General features: G+C 41.2%; 2 protein-coding genes across 16 annotated transcripts in view; both read right to left on the reverse strand.

The window, feature by feature from the left end:
- Positions 1–8211, reverse strand: part of ccdc88ab (coiled-coil and HOOK domain protein 88ab) — a 60229-nt gene extending 52018 nt beyond the window's left edge. For 4 of the 6 annotated variants that reach the window (XM_086044774.1, XM_086044773.1, XM_086044772.1 and 1 more), the window contains exons 1-2: positions 6849–8211; positions 6660–6760 (exon numbers count right to left, since the gene is read on the reverse strand). In XM_086044774.1, coding sequence (XP_085900900.1) covers positions 6660–6760; positions 6849–6911 — 164 coding nt within the window. In that variant the 5' untranslated portion in view covers positions 6912–8211. The remainder of the gene's footprint in view (positions 1–6659; positions 6761–6848) is intronic. The other 2 variants (XM_086044775.1, XM_086044771.1) reach the window with 2 other exon arrangements.
- Positions 8212–10437: 2226 nt separating this feature from the next.
- Positions 10438–23671, reverse strand: part of LOC147140175 (calcium/calmodulin-dependent protein kinase type II subunit gamma-like) — a 30558-nt gene continuing 17324 nt past the window's right edge. For 2 of the 10 annotated variants that reach the window (XM_086045430.1, XM_086045427.1), the window contains 7 exons: positions 21273–21313; positions 19539–19583; positions 18756–18801; positions 16831–16906; positions 16370–16464; positions 15059–15303; positions 10438–14253 (listed from right to left, as the gene is read on the reverse strand). In XM_086045430.1, the coding sequence (XP_085901556.1) occupies positions 15071–15303; positions 16370–16464; positions 16831–16906; positions 18756–18801; positions 19539–19583; positions 21273–21313 (536 nt within the window). In that variant the 3' untranslated portion in view covers positions 10438–14253; positions 15059–15070. Of the gene's footprint in view, positions 14254–15058; positions 15304–16369; positions 16465–16830; positions 16907–18746; positions 18802–19538; positions 19584–20034; positions 20068–21272; positions 21314–23671 lie in introns of all 10 variants that reach the window. The other 8 variants (XM_086045429.1, XM_086045426.1, XM_086045431.1 and 5 more) reach the window with 6 other exon arrangements.

Here is a 23671-nt window from a genome sequence, read left to right on the forward strand (position 1 = left end):
GACAAAATAAGGATTTAGTTCTTTAGCAGGCGGCTGGAAAAATCCCAGATATTAACTTCCTTGCTGTTCCTGCTGATAAAGTAAACTTAAGGCTTTGGGCAGACAAATAGATTAAAGGGGAGGCGGCTCAAGACGTACAGACAAGACAGCAAGTCAGACAGACAGCCAATAAGCCAAAGCATCCATGGCGTGCGCGCGCATGGCCGCCGAGACCGAACTCAGCAGCCGCTGGGGCGTCCTCTGCTCTCTGATTGGCTGTGCGCTTTGCAGAGTGGCGTTAACCCATATATGACCGGCTGCATTACAGTCAGCACGGGCAGCCAGGCACAAAAAAGGGAAAAAGACAGGGCTGCATTTGGCCACGGGTTGGGCGAGAGTCAGGCCAAACATAGCAGGGGTGCGCGCGAGTGATTATTTTCTAAACGCGCACACACGTCTCGCAAGGAAGCTAAACCACCAGGATGAATCAAGGGGATGAGCATTTGCTTATTAGCAGCAACGTCAATGCTAACGCAAAGCTTCAGGATTGCTGTGGATGTTTATTCTTAAATCTCTTGGCCAATGTTACGTTGTTTAGTTCAAAGCAAAATGATGATTCTTATAAAGGATTCTCAGAAAGTTTAAAAATGAGTGGAATACGGGTCATTTTGTGATGCCACTCTTTCCACTAAAGGGGAAGTCAACCCAACCATATTTTTGTCAAGAATATGTTCTTTGCAGGCCCACTAGTTGAAACATTCTGATTAATATTGCCTCAGCCATCTCCGGGGGCGGCCATTTTGTCACTCCTGTCGACTGAAAATGACATCACAAGACCCTCAGGGCTCAGATAACGACCAATCACGGCTCAACTGTCTTCTGATGCCGAGCTTTGATTGGCCGTTACCTGAGCCCAACCGTGATGTCATTTTTTGTCGACAGAAGTGACAAAATGGCCGCCTCTAGAGATGGCTAAAAACGGCTGGATTGACTCTTATTCCACAAACTCAATATTTATCAAAATGCCGTGTTTCAACTAGTGGGCCTGCTTGGAACATATTCTTGAAAAACAATAAGTTTGGGTTGATTTCCATTTTAAGGTGAAAACGATATACGGTACATATGGATACATGTGAGGTACTATGAAGTACTTTGGCATATTTGGAGATTGAGGCGGTCCTCCATGGTGACAGCAGCGCCACATAATCAGACTACGTGACCCCTGGTATGTTGTGAATTTCCTTGGCTTTGGTCTTTCCTCCCTTTGTCTCATTTGCATTCCACTCTTCTACCACCGCATCCATAGGCAAGGCATTCTTTGCATTCCAAAGCTGGAAGAGAGTTAAATCATTCAAGCGGACTTACAGACAAGACCGTCATCGCCGTCAGCAATAATTGCCTCATCTTCCCGACACAGCAAATGGACGGCGGGATGATAGTGTCTCGCTGACATCAGGCGAGCTCTTGTTTCCTCATCATAAAAGAAAACAAGGCCCTAATTGAATCTGGTTTGCACTTCAAATCCAACGTCTTTTAAAAGCATCTCCCGCCGCAGTTGTTAGCCAGCCTGCGCTTTCCAGGCCGAGCGGCATGACGCGACATGAAACAGATGGAGGAAGTGTGGCGTTTGCATTCACGCGGCACGTCGTCATCGTCACATGAAGACGTCCGTAACGGCTCGGCGAGCTGCGGTAATGTTAGTCGTTTCTCGCAGAGGATAAAGAATATATGCCCGCGAGTATTGTTATATTGTCTTTCAACACCGTTTGCGTTCAAATATCTGCTACCTAAAGGGTTATAACAAATGGATGCTTGCTTCGTTCGACAGTCTATGGCATTTTGCCATGCGTGTTAGCATTAAGCTAGCAGGCTTTCGTAGGGAGCTGTTGTACATACAAAATTTGTAATTCTCTTCGTTTTGTTTAATTTGACAGTAAACCTCAAACGCGAGTGGCAGAAATCAGCGTCCGAAGCGTTAGCCAGTTCTTTGCGGTTTAACATGTCCTCGGTTGTAGCAGTTTTCAAGGCTCACATAAACACTTCGTTGCTTAACGCCAGACACATAGACGACTGCCAGATATGGTAGATAAAAGTCAAGAGTGCGCACTTCCTGACTGGCTTCCAGTGCTGTGTGTTTTTTGCCAGTGGAGGAGGAGAGGGAGGGTTCCATGCCTCTCAGCAGCAGCATCTCCGCATCCCTCCTGCAGCTGGAATTTCAACTATGTCAGCTGGAGCTCGCCAAACAGAAGCTCAAAGAAAAAACAACAAAAGGGTACAAGACAGCGGGGAAGGGCAGAGGAGACGAGGCGCGAACGAAGGAAAGCGGGAAAGAACGAACAAGTGCTAACGCGGGGTAAAAATAAGCCGAGTGTGAAGCAAGTCGCTGATGCTGCGCTAGGAACAAAAACGACACTGTATGTATGATGTTAGCTTTAGCACAACATAGCCTCTCTGTATTATGGAGTCCAGCGTCAGTTATGTTAGCGGCTATCAAAGAGCTACATTGTGTGTGTCATTAGACACATACATTTGGGTTGGGGGGGGGGGCGGTGCTCACTATCTGCCAAACTGCATGCAGGTATTCGGTATACTATGCAACACTGATTCCATGTACATAAATGGAAGTAGTATTAAAAATCTAAAAATACACAATAACTTTAGGAAGTCTTAAAGAGAAATCAACCCAAACATCTTTTTTTTCAAGAATATGTTCCCAGCAGGCCCACTAGTTGAAACAAGGCATTCTGATAAATATTAATTTAATCCACCCGTTTTTAGCCATCTCAAGGGGCGGCCATTTTGTCATTTCTGTCGACGGAAAATGACATCACAACTGCTCAGGGCTCGTGTAACGACCAATCACAGCTTGCCTGTCTTCTAAAGCTGAGCCATGATTGGTTGTTACCTGAGCCCTGGGTAGTTGTGATGTCATTTTCAGTCAACAGAAATGACAAAATGGCCGCCCCCTGAGATGGCTAAAAACGGGTGGATTAAATTAATAGTGATCAGAATGCCTTGTTTCAACTAGTGGGCTTGCATAGAACATATTCTTGAAAAAAAAAAAGAGGTTTGGGTTGACTTCCCTTTCAATCCACTTTTCAAACATTTTCCAGATTTTTTTTAGTGGTTCAATTTGACATGCGGCCTAACAGGCAAGTTTTAAGAGTCACGCCCTTCTGAAAATTCCCAATTGTATCCAAATAAAAGCAATTCCAGTGAGTATCCGGAGTCTCAACAGGGCTCTTGTCGTTCTGTCAACATTTTTAATTGGCTCCACCTCACAGAGTGGGCGAGCTAATTGGTTTGACAGCAGTGAGGAGGTCATCTAATTGGCTGGGTAATGACGGTCATGAGAGGACAGAGGCGGGGGGAGGGAGGGAGGGAGCGAGTGTGGCAGGATTGCCATCTGGGCGTCGGGGGCAAACCGTTAGATAATCCCGACGTCCCGCCGCTGCCCTCTTGGACGTCACCCTCGGGGCGACGGCGGCTGAATTACACGACCTGACCGTGTTACAACAGCTTTTTGTATAAAAGCACAGTGTAAACATGAGAAACTAACAGCAACATTGCTCCACTGATGTGTTCCTTCCAAAAACGAAGAAATAAAGTATCTATTTCTCTATCAGTTCAAAATCTGATTTCTAATGTATTCGATAACGTTGTCGTTTTGTACATGGAATGTAAAGAATGAAAGTTTGGATATAAATCAATGGATATTGTGCTGCTCCTTCTGGTGTGCGCACCTCAGGCCACCTGGGGGCAGTATAATACAGACTTGCGAACAGACAGTACATAGACACTCCTCATTCCTCAGTATGCCGCGCTAATATTAGTCGTGCTTCGCAGAGGGTAAAGAATACATGCCTGCGAGTATTGTTATACTGTCTACATGTGTTCCTTTACTGTTTGTGGCCCAATATTTGTTGCTTACAGGGTTAGACTGCCACATCGACGCCCATGTACGGCCTTTCCCCGTTGTGTGTTAGCATTAAGCTAGCGCAGGCTTTGTGGTTGTTTTAAAAACACAATTCTCTTTGGCTTTTTTGACCGACAACTTCAGCTGGGAGTAGCACTAAACATACATCATCAAGTATTTGATCTCAAGTCAAAACAACTACAAAAAAATCGGAAAATTATTACAAACATTCATCAAATCAAAATGTACAAGTACAAATGTTTTTCCAGCAAAAATCGTTTTTTTTTTTTTTTTTTTCCTTCTTAGATTTCACGCCATAGCCAACCAGCAAAACAAAGATCTATAAATGTAGCCGCATGTGACGCATTCCAATTTAGGCAATTAAACAAGCTGGTGTTGTCACGCTAATAAAGAGTGAGCAGACAAAGGGCCGACACATAAACGCTACAATCTGACCGTGACAGTGGGCCCGTCCGTGTGCGTGCGTGCGTGCGTGCGTGCGCGTGCGCGTGAGAGAGTGAGGGTGGCTTGCCAAGACCACCACGGACAGCTGCCCGACTGCAAAAACAAACGCACACGCACAGTTTGAAGGTCCCGTGCTGACATGGAAGCCTTGGAAAAAAAAAAGCACGCACACACACACACAAACACACAAAGCTGTCTGTGACTGGCCACTTCCTGTCAGGCGGCACACAGCTGCCAAGCTCTGAACATTTATGCCCAGTGCGCTTTTCCTCCCCCACAATCTTAATGTTGACTGGGTTAACGTTATAACCTAGCAATTTGGAAGAGCAAAGCGGCAGTAGGCGAAGGAAGCGTCTGGATGAAGAAGCCAACCAGAGACAGGAAACGAGTCATTACAGCTGCGAGCAGCGATTCATGTGCCCTCGCACCCCCTTTTATCATGGCCATTCTTCGGAATAGTCAAACTTTGACGCCAGGCGCCATTCGCGATCGCTAGCGTAGGCAAATAAAATTTGCCAAATTAGCGTCACTTTGTCACGCCGGAACTGGCCCAAAATGGCTACTTGATGGCTTTGACGCCAGGCGCGATCGCTAGTATAGGCAAATAAAATTTGCCAAATTAGCGTCACTTTATCACGCCGGAATTGTCCCAAAATGGCGACTTTAATTTTTTTTAGCCCGAATGGCAAAGTTCCTGTTCAGTTTTTGTGCGTACTGTTATGATAGACACCTAATTGCTAAAAAGTGAAGCTGATGTCAGGGGCATTTTTTTTTTTTTTTTTCGGACTTTCCAAATCCTTGAAACGATCAGCGAACAACCATACGTCTGTGAGGCAGATATGATCACATCGAGTCCAACCGTGCTACCGACGTGTGCGGTCTAAGTGAACCCCAAGGTCAATCCATCCCTTTTGATGCCGCTTATGAGCTGACACAGTCAGCTACACAACTCCACCACCCTTCCAAACGGGCACCTTGATGTCAGACGAGCGTTTCATTTGTTTCGGATAACCGAGGGTGACCTCCGATGAGGCCAAATTGTGAAGTTGTAATGCATCGCCCCAAACGTGGCTCCAAGGGGTCCCAGCGATAATTGTCTGCAAAGACCTTTGACTGCGCGAGCCATCAGTGGCCCACATACGTGGCCCCATTGTGCGTAGCCTACATTCGCTCACCGGCAGACAGCTTCTAGAAGCTTTCTTCACCAATCGGCCGACGTGTGCCTTGAGGGCGGGTTAAGAGTGGAAGGGCGACTGCGCATACCCTCGCTGGACAGTTGATTAGGTACACTATTGTTGAATACAAGGGCTCTACGCCTTTCCTTAAAAGGGAAGTCTACCCAAACACATTTTTTTTCAAGAATATGTTCCCAGCAGGCCCACTAGTTGAAACACGGCATTCTGATTCATTTTGCGTTTGTGGAATAAAAATGAAGCACCAAAATGCACTCGTTTTTAGCTCGTTTTTCCTCCTGGGGCGGCCATTTTGTCTTCCGTCGACTGAAAATGACATCACAACTGCTCACAACGACCAATCACTGCCTGTTTTCTGTTTCACCTGTTTTCCGAATCTGAGCCGTGATTGGTCGTTGTGAGAAGTTGTGATGTCATATTCAGTCGACAGAAGACAAAATGGCCGCCCTCAGAGATGGCTAAAAACGAGTGCATTAACTCTTATTCCACAAACGCAATATTGATCAGAATGCCAAGTTTCAACTAGTGGGCTTGCATAGAACATATTCTTGAAAAAAAAAAGTGTGCATTGACGTCCACTTTAAGGGTGATTGGGGCCCGGCCTGGCGAGTGCCATGGGTGTCAGCGGATAAGCGTGTAGAGTTAGCTGCTTGTGAGCGCAGGTTAGCAGCTGTTACGAGCTAACCGTTAGCCAGTCGCGGGGACTGCCGGGGCATCAGTTGAGGCCGTAGCGGCTTGTGTATGAACGTGCTCATTCCGGGCTTATTTTGACCTCAAACCTTGGACATTCCCTTTTACGTACCGTTTCCGAATTATTAAACTTACTCGATTAATCGTTTCAGCCCCATAACAAAGGCTGGTCATAACCAGTTAGACGCTCCGTGTTTACAAACGTGATCAAGTTGAGCCACGCACCCCCCCCTACCCCATGTACACCCTCCCCAAAAAGTCAAAACAAAGCCTCTGTTCAGGGACAATTTAAAGTCACTCCAACCCGTGTGACTCTTTTTAAATCGCATGCACCCCCGGAGGGTGCACAAGCATTTTTCACCCCCAGCCCCCCGCCATGACTCTTGGAGATGTCGCGTTGCATCCAGGGTACTCACATCTCCAGCATGACCTCATTGAGGTAAACGCCATCCACCAATTGCACATATTCTGACAATTTGCTGCCGTCTGTCACCGTGGGCTGCCCCACTGTCTTCACCTGAGAGAAGGGAGGGGGTCGAAGAAACACCACACCTCAAATAAATCACCAATTTCAATACATTTATGTGTTTGGTAAATGGACTTACCCAGCAGACCAAAGGTGACAGCATGAAGTGCTCCAGCAGGGGGCTAAAAACCTCACTTTCCATATTTTTACCAGCACGTTGATTGCAGTATATGGAAGGAAAACGGGGAGGGATGGATCTGAATGTGAAGTCTTGCTTTAGACTCCACTCATGTGGTTGGTTGGTTTAAAAAGAGGGGCATTTCGGCGGATGTTGGACAGAGGGGGTGGGGGGGGGGGGGGGAGAAAGAAAATAAAGGTTAATCCATAAATGTCTCGACACGATCCAGCTGTTCTCCCGAAGCCATTTCAAAACCAGCAGCTTCCAAGAAAGGCGGGTAAATCCGGGGATGCTACTGCTAGATAAAAGACACTGTGGCCCCAAAAATGCATATACAGTATATAAAAATAAAAAATGTGAATAATAATCCGGCCTTTTTAGATTCCACACAGCAGTTTCAGTCCTCGTGTCCAAAAGGTACGTGTGACAACGTTCATCCCCTGTTCGCTAATGGGACTGAGGAGTAGCAGCTGAGGAGACCTAAGCACCTCCCCCTCTCCCCCTCTCTCTCTCTCTCTCTCTCTCTCTCTCTCTCTCTCGCTCTCTCTCTCTCTCTCTCTCTTGCTCTCTCTCTCTCTCTCTCTCTTGCTCTCTCTCTCTCCCTCCATCACTTACTCACTCACTCACTCACTCACTCTCGCTCCCTCGTGCTCAACCTACTCCGAGAGAAAAAATAGGGCCTTGATCATAGGTTCTCGTTTTTATGAGGTCTTTGTTTTTGTTTTTTTGTTTTTTTGTTTTTATTAATTTACTTGTTTAAATTATTAAAGGGAAAAATATACCAAAAAAAAAGGAAAAAACAAACGTCGGCGTTGCTTGGGTGAAGGCAACGCTACTTGGCAAGTTGATGACTAGAAATTACCACCTTGTATAAATATGCCCGTATAATTTTGTATGGGTCCACTTAATTTGATTGACGCTGTATAAATGTCCGACAAAATTAACGGTTCATCTTTTTTTTTTTATATTAAAAAGTGTCGTGGTCGTTGATCTAAATGCATATTTAATGAATACAATAAAACGATATATATTGATTTAGACTAACTTAGACACGCAAAAATTTGCATTTTTTTCCTACTTCGTAAAATTGGACTTTACCCTGAAATGTATTAACTGACTTCATTCATGGACGCGGTACTTCCGCGTTTGGATGGAAGGTGGAACGTCAACTTCCGGTCCGCATGTAAACGCGCAGTGACAGCGCTGGAACGTGAAAGGTAAACCTTTGAAGCGGCAGTAGATCAGGCTACAATCCATAGGTCAAGGGGTGAAGCAGCGCAAGAGACTAGTTGCACACCATGTGTGGTTTACCAAATGTGAGCGTAGAAATAAGTCTTAATTCAAGGATGTCAGATTCAGGGGGGGGGGGGGGGGAGGAAATGACAAACTGATATGCTGCCGCTAAAGCATGAGGTGAATAAAAGTCACATTTGTTGTCATTGACAGGTAAGGATGCACACACTACAGTGTTTGTGATGGCTCAGCAGCTTGCATATTCTTTCCAGATCAATGCCCAGAGCGTACGTAGGAGACACATAATCAACAAGTGATGGATGACTCTTCAATTTAAAACACACCGCAGCTGACCTGGGATCAGGGGAGCAGCTCTCTGGATGCCATTTTAGACGATTGATTTCCGTTAAAAAAAAAAAAAAACCTTCAACACAAGAAAGAAGAAGTCCTCCTGGTTCCTGTTGCATTTAAAACAACAGACTTGTAGTTCCTTATAAATGTCATTTGCGCACACCGCTCACCTGCGTGGACTCATCCGTTACGCTCCCGCCATGTAGACCGCACGCCTCACCTGCGCTGAATTTCAAGGTAACGATAGGAGCCGCTCCGATTGGCCGGCAATGAAGTTGTCTGTGATCACTCCCACAACGGCGCCAACTCCCATTTCTAACTGCCCCTCTCCCCAAAAATACCAAAAGAAAGAAAACTGAGCCTGTACTTTGCACTAGACTGGCGCTGGCCACGAAAAAAATAGGGCCCCTTCCGTCAATTCAGTTTGGAGCAGTCTCCTAATAGTCAACAAATTAGACTCTACACATGAATAACTTTTGTGCAACAACACCGATTATGGAAGACATTTTGCTTGGGGGAGGTAATAGGACATAATAGGATAACTGTATCCAACTGAGGAGTGCTTGTACTATAAAAAGCGAAATTCCATCATTAAACAGAGGTATCGTATTGGATTCGGTGTACCTAATGAAGTGGCAGGATTTTGTCCATACATGCATACGTGCATGCAGGTGACGAGGGACGTTTGTCCACCAACAAGAGCTCCGCTGTTTCGGCAACATGACAACCTAAAGGCCTGGACAACATCAACACAACGTACATATTTAGGAAAGTTTTCGAGTGTGTTGAAAAATCGCCATTTGCTATGGCAGTGAATGAAAGAGATTATCGATCTGAATACCTGGACTGGAATGAAGGTCTCGCTGATGGTCTGCCACTCTGCCGGTGCTGCGATGGGAAATCAATGTTTGACGAATAAATCTATCCGCCTCTTGAATGATTCAGACCCGTGTGGACTAATGACATAATAGCACAGGGAAATAATGTCCGCACATTGCAACCTTTTGCCTCCTGTTAAATGTGAAGAATTCATGGTTATTGTCATATGGCCTTTTCAAAAATGTAAAACAGTTCCACATGTTTGGGACATCCGCGAAAACAGCCCAAGGATCAAGAATTATACCGTTGTTTCAGTTATCATGACAAACCGAGGTAAAGCTGGGCGGTTGCGACAAGGCTAAGGCGACAACTAATCCAGGAGAGAAGATAAAAAGGAAGTGTCGTGCGAGACGGTAAAATCGTGGATTGTATTTTTCATTCGTAGAGGCAGCACTTCATCACCAATTCGCCACATTATGTCTCATTTAACGCACCATTTACCTTCCTGCAATAAATGAAATACAGTAGGTGCTTTGAGCGTAAGTTAGTTGGGCTCTAGTGACCCCCTGTGGTCAGTGACAGGACTGCGGGTATAAAAGAGGCATCTTGATTTTGATTGATTTATTTTTTGACCATCAATGGCGGTCCTATCTTGAATGACTCGTGTGTATGTATGTATATATATATATAAATACAATTATGAACAAGAATTCATCAAAAGCAAATAATAATTAGAATTAAAGAAACAAAGAGGATAAAAAAGGGAAATCTTATGAATAGATTTGGATTTAATAAATGCCTTTTGGCCAACAATACATGGGTCGTAAAGCAATATGCTTATAAATGAGAAGTTATCAATATTTTCAAGTTGCAGCCAGACTTGTGTCATTTGATGACTCCTTTTTTCTTTCAAATTTACCGATGATTAGTGAAGAATCTGCGATGTAAATTGTAAGATTTTAGAATCCACAATACATAGCAGAAAACCATTTCGCGTGGAAATGTTTTATTTTTGGGCACGTTGTCAGCCTGTGGGGATTGCACGTTAATGCACATGCCAGAAATCGCAACTGATTAGCAAGAATTATCTCCAAATGACTTATACAAATGTCTAAGTTTACTGAAAACAAAAATAAGGCAAAATACAAACTGTTGAAATGCTTTTTAATTGTTTTTTATTAAATACACTTCAATATTCCAGTAATAACCAAGCTATGAAGAACAAACCATCCACACAAACATCTTTGTAAATGTACCACTGTCATGATTTAATTCTACGCTCATGCAAAACAAACACGGCATCCAATCCTTAGCACGTTTTATTCTTTCTTTCTTCTTTTTCAACACACTCTCCCAAAAAGCTAATAAGGCTTTCTTGTACTCTGTGACACGAGTAATTCTCAATCGTCCAACCAGTAAAAGGTGAAAAATGACTAGAAAGTACACATGCATATTTCTTCATCATCATCATCATCATCATCGTGTAAAACTGCATATATTTTTAGATTTATGTACGGTTGCTGTGGCTTTGACAATAACTCTATAACACGTGTTTTTCCTCCGCAAACAGTAAATATTCATATGATGCAAAAGCTACACAGTGAATGAATGCATATAAAGTTTAGGTAGTTGGTGCAATCACTTCCTGTTTGGTCACGTGACACCTATGTACAACGTGAAGACTCAAAAGTGGATCCATACCCTGTCTTGTCTGTCAGCTGGAAAACAAATGGAAGCTGCAGTGACATCGCGGAGGGATGAACGCTCTAAAACTAAATTTAAAAAAAAAAAAATGACACGTGACGCGTGCAGTGCACAATGTTGGCCTGATGTTAAAATAATCATAAAAAACAAATGTGCATATCTTATAAACAAAATGCATTTATAATGTTAGTAATTGAAAACAATTAAACGAATTACATTCAAACAAAAGCATTCAACCTTTTAAAAAAAAAAAAAAAATCTATTCTCAGAGGCTATGAAAAAAAAAAAAAAGAAAATACAAAAATAAGAAAAAAAACGTTTTACTTGGAAAAATAAATATAAATAAAATAAAAACCACAAATGGTTTGTCTCAGGGGCAACTACCAATTAAAAAAGGGTTGTTGTTCAAACAACCAGGAATGAAATCATTATAATACATGCTGATATGTATAAAAATGCATTTTTTAATGTTAGTCAGAGTTTTTTGAAATAATACAAAATTATTTGTATTAAAAATCATTAATTGAATCCCTTCCACCAAAATAACACAGAAATGAAAGTAAAATTTGAAAAAAAAAAGGGGGGGGGTGGTAATTTAGTGGGTGGAAAAAACAAACCAAACACAAATGGAAAAAAACATGGTCTCTATATTGTAAATTTTGGGGGGATGCAAGTAGGGGAAAACTAAAACCAAAATTGTTTAAAAAAAAAAAAAAAAAAAAAAAAAAATTAACATTTTATCTAGAAGTGGAAAAACAATAACAACAGAAAAACAAACTACACAAAATAAAGCTAACAATTTTTGAAGAAACTACAAAAAATAAATAAAGGTTAATCTTAGTGGTCCAGAGCTGATTTGAGATCATTTCCAGCAAAAATCAAAGATCTGACCAGACGATGAGCTACCATGAATATGAAATTGTATGGCTATGTATGGCGTCACAATTTGCGAGACATGATATTCGAGCAAGTCACGATGGTGCAAAACGTGTTCGCGCTGTTTCCTCTTAAAGGGACGACGTCGGATTGCATGTGCTCGTGTGACTCTCGTATGTGTGTGAGTGTGTGTGTGTGTGTGTGTGTGTGACAGTAGCAAAGGCTTGCAGCAGTTTCATACATTTAAACCCTTTTTTTTCCAGTTCTGACTTTGAAAAACACATCCAAAACACTAAACGACGAGTACAACATTTACAACAAAGAGAGGACCTGCCGGTTGATTGCCTTCAGCAAAAAGAAAAAAAAAAAAAGCTCCCTCTGAACTCTTCCTCCTTTTTTCCTCGTTTTTTTTTTTTTTTTTTTTTTCTTTGCCTCGTGTTTCAGCCGACAGTCCGTAAACATGCTTGTTGAAGCGAAACACACAAGTACGGCAAGCCGAGGTGGACGATAACCACGAGACGTGGGGGGGTGACTTCATCATCATCATCATCATCATCACGATTAAGACGAGGGAGGAAGAGGAGCAACAGTCGGAGAAACAGTACAGGCCAGTGGATGTGGAATCATGCTTACACACACGTACTGTATGTATGGAAAATCGTTTGAGCATTTGTTCATATTAATTCTACTTGATAATAAGGTCCATGTACTAGTACACACTTAGGTCCCCATTAGCGAAGCATTTCTGCGCACTAGTCGAATGACTGTAGATTTTTTTCTTTTTCCCCACCACTATACATGACATTTCTACACCCTGGTGGGACAGCGTTGGCATACTAGTAGACGAGGCAAAACTACTTTTAGGCATTTTGGTGCTACCAGCAGGGTTCCTGGAGGCGACTAGTACATGACCTAGGAGTAGGGATATAACGATGAATCGAATCGAAAATCGAGTTAAAATCGATTAGACTAATTGGAAATCGAGTTGATTATATTCTTCTAGAAAATGATGAATGTTTTTTCATTCCAGATGCATAGCACATTTTGAATGTGTAGATCAAATGATGCTTTTGCGCCAACATTGCGTGTTGCGTTTGGGGACGGCTGCACAACCACACTGGCGCACAGAGACAAGCAGGGTAGCAATTTTTTTTTTCTAAATCAAATCGAATCGAAAATCGGGAACTGAAAATCGAATCGGGGCTTGAGTGAATTGTTACATCCCTACCTAGGAGTGTTACTAATAGAGCCCAACCGATTAATCGGGTCACCGATTATATAGGCTGCTATTAGGGCTTTCAAATTATAACGCTGGTCAACACATTTTTTTAAAAACTTTTTTCATCAGAGATGCAAGTAAACTTTTCTAGATTCTTTTTTTTTGCGCTGATTCTGAAACTTTTTTTCTAACATATTAGATTTTTATGATAATAATATATACAGTATATGTATATACTGTGTGGAAAGCTTTGGCATACTATTATGATAACTGTATGTTGCAAGTGATGCAAAACTACCAGTGGGCTACTAGTAGAGTCCAGAAGGATACTAGTATGTAAAACATACCCTAGTAGTGTTACTAGTGCTGCACAGTCGTTTACTAGTAAGGTTAAATTGTGTACGAGTTGTTCAAAAGTGGCACTAGTACGTGGAAAATGTTGCATGAGTAAGACAGTCAGTCTACTCGTGCGCTGAGTTGTCTTACTAGCGAGAACAAAGAGCCTACTAGTACATCGACCTTAAGGTGGATATCAAATATAAAATAAATGCCCAAACGGCTTTCCATGCACACACACGCACAGACATCTTGCATATAAATATCAATTCACAGATTAAATAAAATTGCCCAAAGTATGTTAAAATACGTAAAAAACACGAATAAGAGTAAAAAATAACCATTATACTGTAATAATAAAAAAAAAAAAAAATGAAGGTCCCTTTAAGTAACGTGACGTTAACAAAGTCCAAATTGGACCTTGATGCTAATTTCATGTGAGTGCCTCACATTTCTCCTTATGTGTGTGTGTGCGTGCGAGCAGACAAGACGACAAGAGGCGGCGTGGACAGGGGCGGGGCGGCGGGCGGCATAGAACCCCGCGCACCCTCGCCAAACATGCACCATCCACACGGAGGAACCGCACCGGTCGGTTGGTGGGCCTCCTGCTCCTTCAGTCAAGCTAATTATTGATTTTGTTTTTTTGTTTTTGGAAGTGTTTTGGTTGTTTTTGTGTTTGTTTATTCCCTCTTTTGACATTGTCGTCATTGTTGTATTTGTGCCCCCCCTCAGCTTGTATGTCGTTACCCTCTTGTTCCCGGCCAGGATCCTTGCAAGCACGGCGGAGAGTCGACGCCCCACCAAACAGCTCCAAGAGTTGAAGACGAGCTGAGGGAGGACAAACCAGAAGAAATAAGTCACAACTTTGCACGGGTGGGTGGGTACAGTAGCCAAAATTGCAACTCAAGTAAGAGTACTAATACTTTATAATAATATGACTCAAGTAAAAGTCAAAAGTAGTCCTACAAATAATTACTTAAGAGCAAAAAAGTGCGCGGGGAACCAAACTACTCAAGTACTGAGTACTCATTTGTGAACAAAAAGTCTACACACCCCTGTTAAAATGCCAAATCTTTGTGAAATAAAAACAAAAGAAAACCGAGATGAATAATTTCAAAACATTTTCTGCCATTAAACTGTACAATCACACTGACTTTTGACAAATCTTTTTGAGAGGAAAGGTGAAGATAAAATAATGTGGCTCAACAGGTGTGTCTGAAAAGTGGAACGTGTCTGTACTCAGAAGTAGTCAATCACATTCTACTCTCCTGACCACATTTATTGATCAACTATCTGCTATTTAGTCGCCACGTTTTATGGACGGCGCTTTGAAAAACAACCGCAATGCAAAACTAGTCTGGCAAGTACAACTGATCCCAAAAGTTACTTGAGTGAACGTAACGCAGTAAAAGTAGCGATATAAAATAAAAAACAAAAAAACAAAGCTGTACTTCAATATTGGAATGATTATTTAAAAGAAGAATTTTCTTGACAAAAATATGTTCTATGCACCTTCACTAGTGTAAATACGGCATTCTGATTCATATTGCATTTGTGGAATAAGAGTTAAGCAGCAAAATGCACCCGTTTTTGTCGGGGGGGGCGGCCATTTTGTCACTTGTGCCGACCTTACCGCGCGTGGCGTTCACTGCAGCGGCGCGGCGGGAGCTCCCGAGCAGTGGAAGTGGACGTTGAGCCACTTGGCGTCGCGGCGCTGCCACACGCGCGTCTCCTCCGACTGGCAGGAGCGCGGGCGGCCCTGCGCGTCCATGTACTGCGTCAGGCGGATGTAGGCGATGCACGCCGCGTCCTCGCCCATCAGGTGCACGTGTGGGTTGAGGATGGTGGTGTGCACCGGCTTGCTGTTCTTACTCAACACTGACGGGAAGCGGGAAGCGGGTGGACACTTGGCTTAGTTTCGGCGAGCCACGAGCTAATGAGGCTAATGCTAAAGCACGACATACCGTTTGCGATACAAACGCAACGATGACAATATGGACAAATGGGAATTGTTTGTTATTGCAGTGCCCTGAGTTTATTTCAAGTAAGGAATTTGTTTTCACTTTTTATTATTGTTATTACTAGTTGTTTTTTTTTACAAATAAGAAATGAACAAAATTCTATGAAAACTAACAAAGTCAAATAAAAATGAAAATAAATATTTACATGCATTTAAATTAATATTAATAAAACATATACAATAACATTTATTTAGATTAGTTTATAGAGAAGAGGTTGGACTAGATATATTTTTCCCCCTTTTTTTTACTCCCTTTGAACATTTCAACTACACTGAACTAAAATATGTATTGATCTTTTTTCTTTGATTTTGTCTTTTATGTTGTGTTTATGTGTTCAATCAATCAACAAAAAAAAAAGCCAATACAACTAATTACAAATGTATATTGATTTAGAAATATTTGGGGATTTCTTGTAGTTGTCATACTAAATAAATAAATGTACAAATAAAATTATTTGTAAGATTTTTTTTTTTTAATTGTGACCGCAAAGGTTGTTGCTATGGCATAAATAAATAAATAAATATAATATAATATAAAGATTTTTGTATTTTTTTTTTTTCCCCCATCATGTTATCACGTTGAAAAATATCTAATCGTTTATTTGTAACTGCTTTTTATGATCATTGTGATCACTAAGGTTATTGCTTTGGCATAAACTAACAAATAAATACCTTTAACTCTATATTCATTTAAGCTGAAATATTTACAAATATACTGTACACAAATATTTTCTAAACGTTTTTTTTTTTTAACAATGAAATATGATTCATCGGTGTCGAACAGCGTCGGTATTGGAGAGGAGGCCACTATTTGAGGAGACAAAGTACATTCTTCCAGAAAGAGAAGATACAGTAGCTCTTGTATTGTATCTGTTTCCATTGCAAAGGTGTACCTAACATTGTGAATCGTGAGTATAAACGTACGGTTGTCAAAGTAGAACTTGTGGAAGTCCATGCCCTCCACCAGATTCCCCAGAGCTTCCGGCTCAAAGGAGGTCAGGCCTGGATCACAGATTCTCCTGTCGCCATGACAACAAAAACAAAACGTGAAACTTCACGGACTCTATCTGATAAACCGCAAATTGAAATGATTGTTTGCACTCCAATGCGGGCATAGTATGATTCCAGCAGTGTCACTAGCATGAATGGGAAAGTACTTATGCGATAGTGATTTACTTCACACAGAGGTTCTATGATTACAGTCACTTTACATTATTTCTGATAGGGTACGAATTGTATTTAAATGGAAAAAAAAAAAAAAAAAAAAAAAAAAATCGCAGAGGTCAACCGGTGTCATGGAAACTAGTTTTGTTTCAACTTTGGAGGTCAACATGTAATGATAAAGAAGAAAAACAAATACAAAAAAATAAATAAATAAAACATACGTGTAGGCCTCAAAGTCGCCATTGTTGATAGCTTCAATCAGCTGCTCGGTCATCTTGATGATCTCTTGTTTGCGCCCTGAAAACACACCAACAGGAAGTTGAAGACTTTAAAAACACACAAACAGGAAGTTAAACGCCCTAAAACTGCACGTTTATAAGATGTCCAAAAACTCGCAAGCGGGAAATTGAAAAAAAAAAAACACAAACACAACCAGGAAGTTGAAGACCCTAAAACAGGAAGTTAAACATCCATATGTAGCTCAATACATGGGGTACGATACAATTCAAGAATGGCTCATTTTCAGGTGGAACGATTCGATTTTCGGTTCAATTCAGTGGGATTCCGATTCCGATATGGATCGGCTTTGGTCATGTTTATTAACATTTAACATAATGTAAAAGCCCCTTCCATTTCAAGTGGGCTCTTGACAGTTGACCATTGTGAATGTCTGCAATAAGTCCTTAGTGCCAGTAGGTGGCGGCACAGGACTAGAAAGTGTCGTGGAAAAAGCGCTGCTTGATGGTGGTTGGCTTACAATGCACAAAGTGGGTTAGCTAGCGAGGGTGTAATGGGGTCAGTGAGTGAGAGTTAGAGGTTGGTGATAGCGCCGTGGGGTTAGCATTATGGTTATGACGAGTGCCGTGTCTTACAGTCTACGGTCTAGAAGGAGGAGTCAAACATGAAAACCTGAGCTCAGTAACACATGTGAACATGCGCTAATGCTAACGTCTCAGCACAAACGACTGGAGAAGAAAGCTAGTGTCATCCTCCTCATCATCATCATGTCAAAAGCAGCTGACAGACAGCAAGCAGCCTGGCCGAGGATCAAGAGCAAGGAAAAGCGTCGCTTCTTCCTCTTCTTCTTGTAAGAAGATTAGCTTCTTTTAGGAGGTCCTGGGACTCATTACAGGATTAAGTGTCAGTGCCACCATGTGCCGCTCAGGCACGACACCATACATATGCTAACATAGCCTGGTCGCCTCTGATTAGGGGGATCAAAGTCTGGCCGGGGACATTTGCGCTCTGACGGCATGTTTTTTTTTTTTTTTTCTTTGCTTAAATATTGGCTTACCGTATATATTTTAATAACACAATGAATAAACGTAGAACACACCAGGTGGTTATGAATGAGGGTTAGTCATCACACTATATTTTAGAAATAATAAAAAAGGCAAAACTATTGTGATTGTTACTTTTTTTTTCTTTTTACATAAAAAAAGTCACATTACTTCTAAATAGAACATTATAATCATCCAAATTTAAATGTATTATATCCTTTTCAATATATATTTAATTGAAAAAAAATGTCAGTGTGTATTTATATCTGATTTTAAACTTGTTTTTTGTCTTGTTAAATTATTAGAAGATAGGACATTTTTTAAATTTAATTTTGTTAAAAAATATTTTGAAAATACAAAAAAAATACCCCCCCAAAAAAGTTTTTTTTCAGTCACACAAATACCCCTTTTTAATGCAAAAAATAATTTTCTAAAACTAAAATGTAAAAAGTTGGCTTTTGTAAAATTTCAAACCCCAAAAATTAAAAATGTTTTTAAATTGATAAAAATTTAAGAACATTTTTAAAAAACTGTTACAAAATCACTGTACCTTTAACGTAAAAAAAAATTATGTTGACTGTTGCAAAATATTACTTTAAAAAAAAAAAAAAAAAATTAAATAAAAACATTACTGCAAATGATGACTGCAAATGAATCTCATTGAGAAGGAAACAACATTGTGGGCAACCACACATCCTGTAAGCTCATCTTCAATTCATACAACAAGTCAGCCTACTTGAATTCCATCCGCAAGACTGCTCACCGTCCTAGGGAGGTGCTGCTGTTTTGGCTAGCAATGTCATTTCAGCATTGATGAGAAAAGCAGCATGCTGAGAAGGTCAAAGTGGGACAAGTACCTTTCCTACCTTTCATCTCCTCCTCTTCAGCGTTGTTGCAGCTCTCCGTCGAGCCCTGTCGGGGGAACACCGGCACACGCTTGAGAAGGAGACGAGTTTAAAAAAATAAATAGATAGACAAAAAATGTTCGAATAACATCACACGACATATGTGACAAACCTGACGGATGGACAGATGGACACACAACGACCTCTCAGGAGCACAAACCAGCCAAGGTAGTGTACAAACATATGACTGATTGTTTATTTTGTCTTCCAGGACTTGTATGGTAACACCATTACATATTTGTAAATGTAATATTTCAACACTGTTGAAGAATGTTGCAGTGCTACGGCTGAGTATATACTAAAATCAGTTGCCGAAGTTCCGCCCCATTATAGTTGTCAAATTAACAAAAAAAACCTCTTCAGACAGATTTGATCAGATTGTCTACGTGTTTCATCCAAAGACGTTCCAGACGAAAAGAAAAAGCAGAGCTTTTTTATTTCGCCGACCACTGTTGCTGCGGCGACGCGCCAAGAAAAATGACGCTGACTTTGATGGTCTCGACACACTTTGCGCACATATCACGTTTGGCCAAATTATCACTATTTTATGAGTTCATTGTGCGGTTTAAAAAAACAAAACAAAAAAAAAACGCTTAGTTGCGCCCTCTACAAATTAATTTCCATTTTGAAGATTTTGTTCTTACCACTTTCATGATCATTTCTGTACTCTTTTTATTTCGTTACATAACTTGATTATACTCATCTTGTCGTGTATTTGTAATTCTCTGACCTTGAGCATCTTACCTTGGTACCGTCAGCTGGGTTGTGCACGACAGTGGTCTGCGTTTCCTGGGGGGGGGGGGGGGGGGGGGGAGGTAGGACACACTTTACCATGCGGGGATGAATGATGAATGGATGAAGGGCAAGAGGCCAGGGAATAACAACGTATTCCATGACAACGTACGCAACGCCACAAAACGACACCGTTTGCTCCTTGGCTAGATGTGAGTGTGCACTTTCTTCTCATGCATATCTCCTCCTCTTCCTCCTCTCCTTTACTTAAAAACAAGTTCCGCAGAAATGTGTGTGTGTGTGTGTGTGCGTGTGTGCGGATGGCACGAAGATATGCCAGGACGGAGAACGTCGATCACAACATGAATGGGATGTCATGAAAAGTGTCCTGCGGCTCAAGCGCCTTTGCCCAGGAAGACTCGTTAAAAAAAAAAAAAAAGGTGTCAGACAAAGACAAAACGGATGAAGGAACAGTCAGCTAGCGAGCGACACGAGCTCATCATCTCACCATCAAACAAACACTCGAGCTGGACTTCCTTTTCTGACAGACGGCAATGGAGAGGAGGAGGAAAATAAATGAGCAAGAAAATCATAAGCAAAACAAAGAAGCAGCCACGTTGTTGTGCACAGAAAGGGAGGAAAAACTGACAGCTAAAAAAAAATCTAAAAAAAAAAAATAGTGAGCCATTTATAGAAAAACAAGGGAATAAAAGCACGCAGAACATGAAAATATACGGGTGCAGCTCAATAAATTAGAAATTTATTTCAGTAGTTCAATTTTTTAAATATGGATTCATTGAACACATAGGAAAATACTTTTCAGAATAAAATTTGCTTTGAATAGCTGACGCTCCTTATAATTTCCATAAAAAAATGGGGATGGGGGGGTGAATAAGTGAGGTATCAGGACAAAAGAAATAGTGAATATGTGGGGGTTCCTGCAAATAAAAAAAATAACTGTTTGCTTTAAAACTTTTATTCAGGCCCAATTTTGATTTTACCATATTTGAACTCAAATATTATCTAAGTATTTTTTTGGGGTGGTAGGCACCAGGCCCGTCCGCAAAAATGCATACATCAGCGGATAATTGACGCTTGTTGTAATCGGCATGAAAAAATTAAAAAACGTAAGTAATCGGGTAAAAAAACGGATCGGGTAAATCAGCAGGATTTCCACCAATAACGGCGATAGGTTAGCCCCTAAAATTGTACTGCCCCCTGGTGGAATAGGAAGGAGGAGCCGCACAACGTATTTAAAGCATAAAATCATGACTCATAAACTGCTGAATTCTTTACATTCTTTTTCTTGATGTTACTAGTGTTTTATTTGACTGAGTACATTACTATAGAAAGCATTTTTTCAAAATGAAAAACACATCACACAACAGATTGGTCATGACAGTGATACCCGGAGAGCTAATTTTTTTCTAAATAGTACAATGTGTAAAAAGTTTTATTGAGTTGCACCTGTATGTTTTAAAACCTTGTTTGGTGTCTTATAGCTCCGACGTCTTAAATAATGCCGACTCTTCTCAACTGCACGCGCAAACACTCACCACCACTAAGCCTGACAAAGGAAGCACATTTTGGCATAAGCGAAAACACAAGAGTTCGGCCGAGTAAAATCTGTGCTCGCGAATTGTAGCCTTAAAGTCTGAGAAGAAGAAGAAGAAGAAGAAGAAGAAGACAGGAAGAGAGTACTGAAAGTCAACCGAGGTCATAGTGAGGGTGCTCGGGGAAACGTACCTTGACGCCGTCCGACTTTTTGTTTAACAAGGTTTTGCAAGCTGCAACACAGAAATGGCAAGACTTAAGTCGAGAGGGTAAAACAAAAGCAAAAATAACAACAAAGACCCTTTTCAAAGATTGATTGCGTACCAAACTGAATGAAATACAGTAGAACCACTAAAAAGAACAAATCGTCGTTAGCTTACTAGCATACTAGCCCAAGTCATTATTTAAGCTACTGTCACAATAGCGTTTAAAAAACAACAACATGTTTTTGACTTTATGTTTGTGTTGATTCTCAGTCATGCAGGTCATGGTAATTCACAAATTCCAATCGAGGCAACTGGACCTTTCTTCTAAATTGTGTTTTTTGGTTTTCTGAAACCATTTAAAAACTAGTTAGGCTGTCATGCTCTTACATAACGCTAACGAAATGTTATGCAGGAACTGCGACACAGGAAAAGGTCCGGCTTAATATGTAGGTGTTATATTTTGGGGATCCCCTAATTAAAAGAGGGCACCAAAAGTCACTCCGAAGCGGCCTCTGGAATGAGATGACACCAATTTGACCTGACTAGGAAAACATTTGACCCCGACGCCAGTTTCCCTGATGGACACGAAATTAGGTGAGCAAGTCTACCATGACAGGACGCACAAAAAAACCCTCAAAGAAAGCCTCATTCATGAAATTGAACAAGAAGTCCGACATTTTGGATTGAAGCCGTCATTTAGGGACAAACTCCAGTGCTTGAAAGTTTGACGAAAAGCCCGTTGCCAATTTGACCAAATGACACAAAGTTGAAAATGGTCAAAGAGGTTTTTTTTTAAAAACTGTCTTTAATTCAGTACAGTTCAGTGAAATCGATTGTAATTGTAAAAAAAACATGACAGTTAATTGGAGTAGGAAAATTCACTCTGTGAGAGGGGAAAAAAAAAAAAAAAAAAAAAAAAAAACAGGACTTGGAAGGTTACACTTGTAGCCTTCAAAATCGAACATTGCCCGAAATCTTCCTCAAACGCAAAGAAATGAACTACTGTCACAGCTGACGGTTTATCAAGTGGTCATAATCAAGCCTTTTCACAGCAATCACCTGTTCAGTGAAACATTTTACATTACGGGTGTCACGTTCTAGTCGTCCGTCCTCCCTTACCTTCCGTGTTAAGAGTCGGAAGGGTGGCAGTGAAAAAAGTAAGAAGAACTTATTCATTCAGGTTAGCCTTTCAAGAATGCAGACAATAGCGCCACTGTGGGCGTCATGCTTTTCACATGCAGCATTCACGTCAAAAGACAACAAGCCGACCTTGAAATTGAATACCGACAGTATCCAAGTAGTGAACAGCACTCCTTTGTTAGTGTGCACTGAAAACTCGGTGCCAAACGAGTCGTATTGTGTGCGAGCCACAATAGCCCGCTCATCCTTTGCGGGGCAGCGCTCGGTTATTTCTTCCGTTTGAACTTTAAATGTAAACCCCAGAAATGGGACGTTTACCGATGGCATAGTTTGTCTCCATGCAAACCAGCAGGCAGTCATCACGGGGGCATTCATTTGAGCATGTAGCATGCACGCTGGCATCGGGCTTTAGAAAGTGATGCAAAGGTGGCAGGAACGGCAGCGTTACGGAGCACAGATGCTCATCGTTCGCATTCAAGTGGATTACAGTGAACCCTCGCCAGTCGCGGGGATTAGCAGAACGTGCAAATGGAATCGTTTGCGCCCTGAAAATCTGACCTTACAACACTTAAAAATGAAATGGCTTACAAATGATTTGACTGGGAGAAAATGCAGTGTACACGCAAAGACGGCTTGACAAATATCAAGATTACTTTCCTATTAGGCATTTTATGATGTTTTAGACGTTTTGTTTCACAGAACGATGACATAATTTAATAGCATGTAAAGAATTTGGTCAGCATGACGGATCATCCTCATCATGCTTCTGGTGCATGAATGATCAAAGAAGAGTTTTACTCGGCTATTGTGAGTGACTCAGTAATCAAGAGGAATATAAGTAGTTTTTGGAGAAGATAAAGAATATATGCCTGTGAGTATGAGTATGTTATTTGTCTCGTGATAACGTCGTCACATAAATGCTATTCATTAGCCCGTCTTTGACGTTTCCCATTGTGTGCTAGCATTAAGCTAGCAGACTCAAAGGCAAAGTTATGTGTTTTTTTTTTTTTTTTTTTTAAACACACAAGATGTAATTGTCTTTTTTTAGGTATGGCTTGACAGTAAACATCAAGGCATTAAACAGTTGGAAAACCTTTTTTAACGACTTGTTCATGATCTGAGTATCTGCTGTATGTTGTGCTTCTAAAACTCATAAAGTGGGTCCTCTCATCTCAAAGCACCGTATTTAGTAAACGACTATTTTAGCAAGCACGAGAATACTCGGATGGGAACGACCGCGCGTGT

Source organism: Filicampus tigris, chromosome 11 (genome assembly GCF_054856515.1).
Source record: "Filicampus tigris isolate MCC_2025a chromosome 11, RoL_Ftig_1.0, whole genome shotgun sequence".
Lineage (NCBI taxonomy): Eukaryota > Metazoa > Chordata > Actinopteri > Syngnathiformes > Syngnathidae > Filicampus > Filicampus tigris.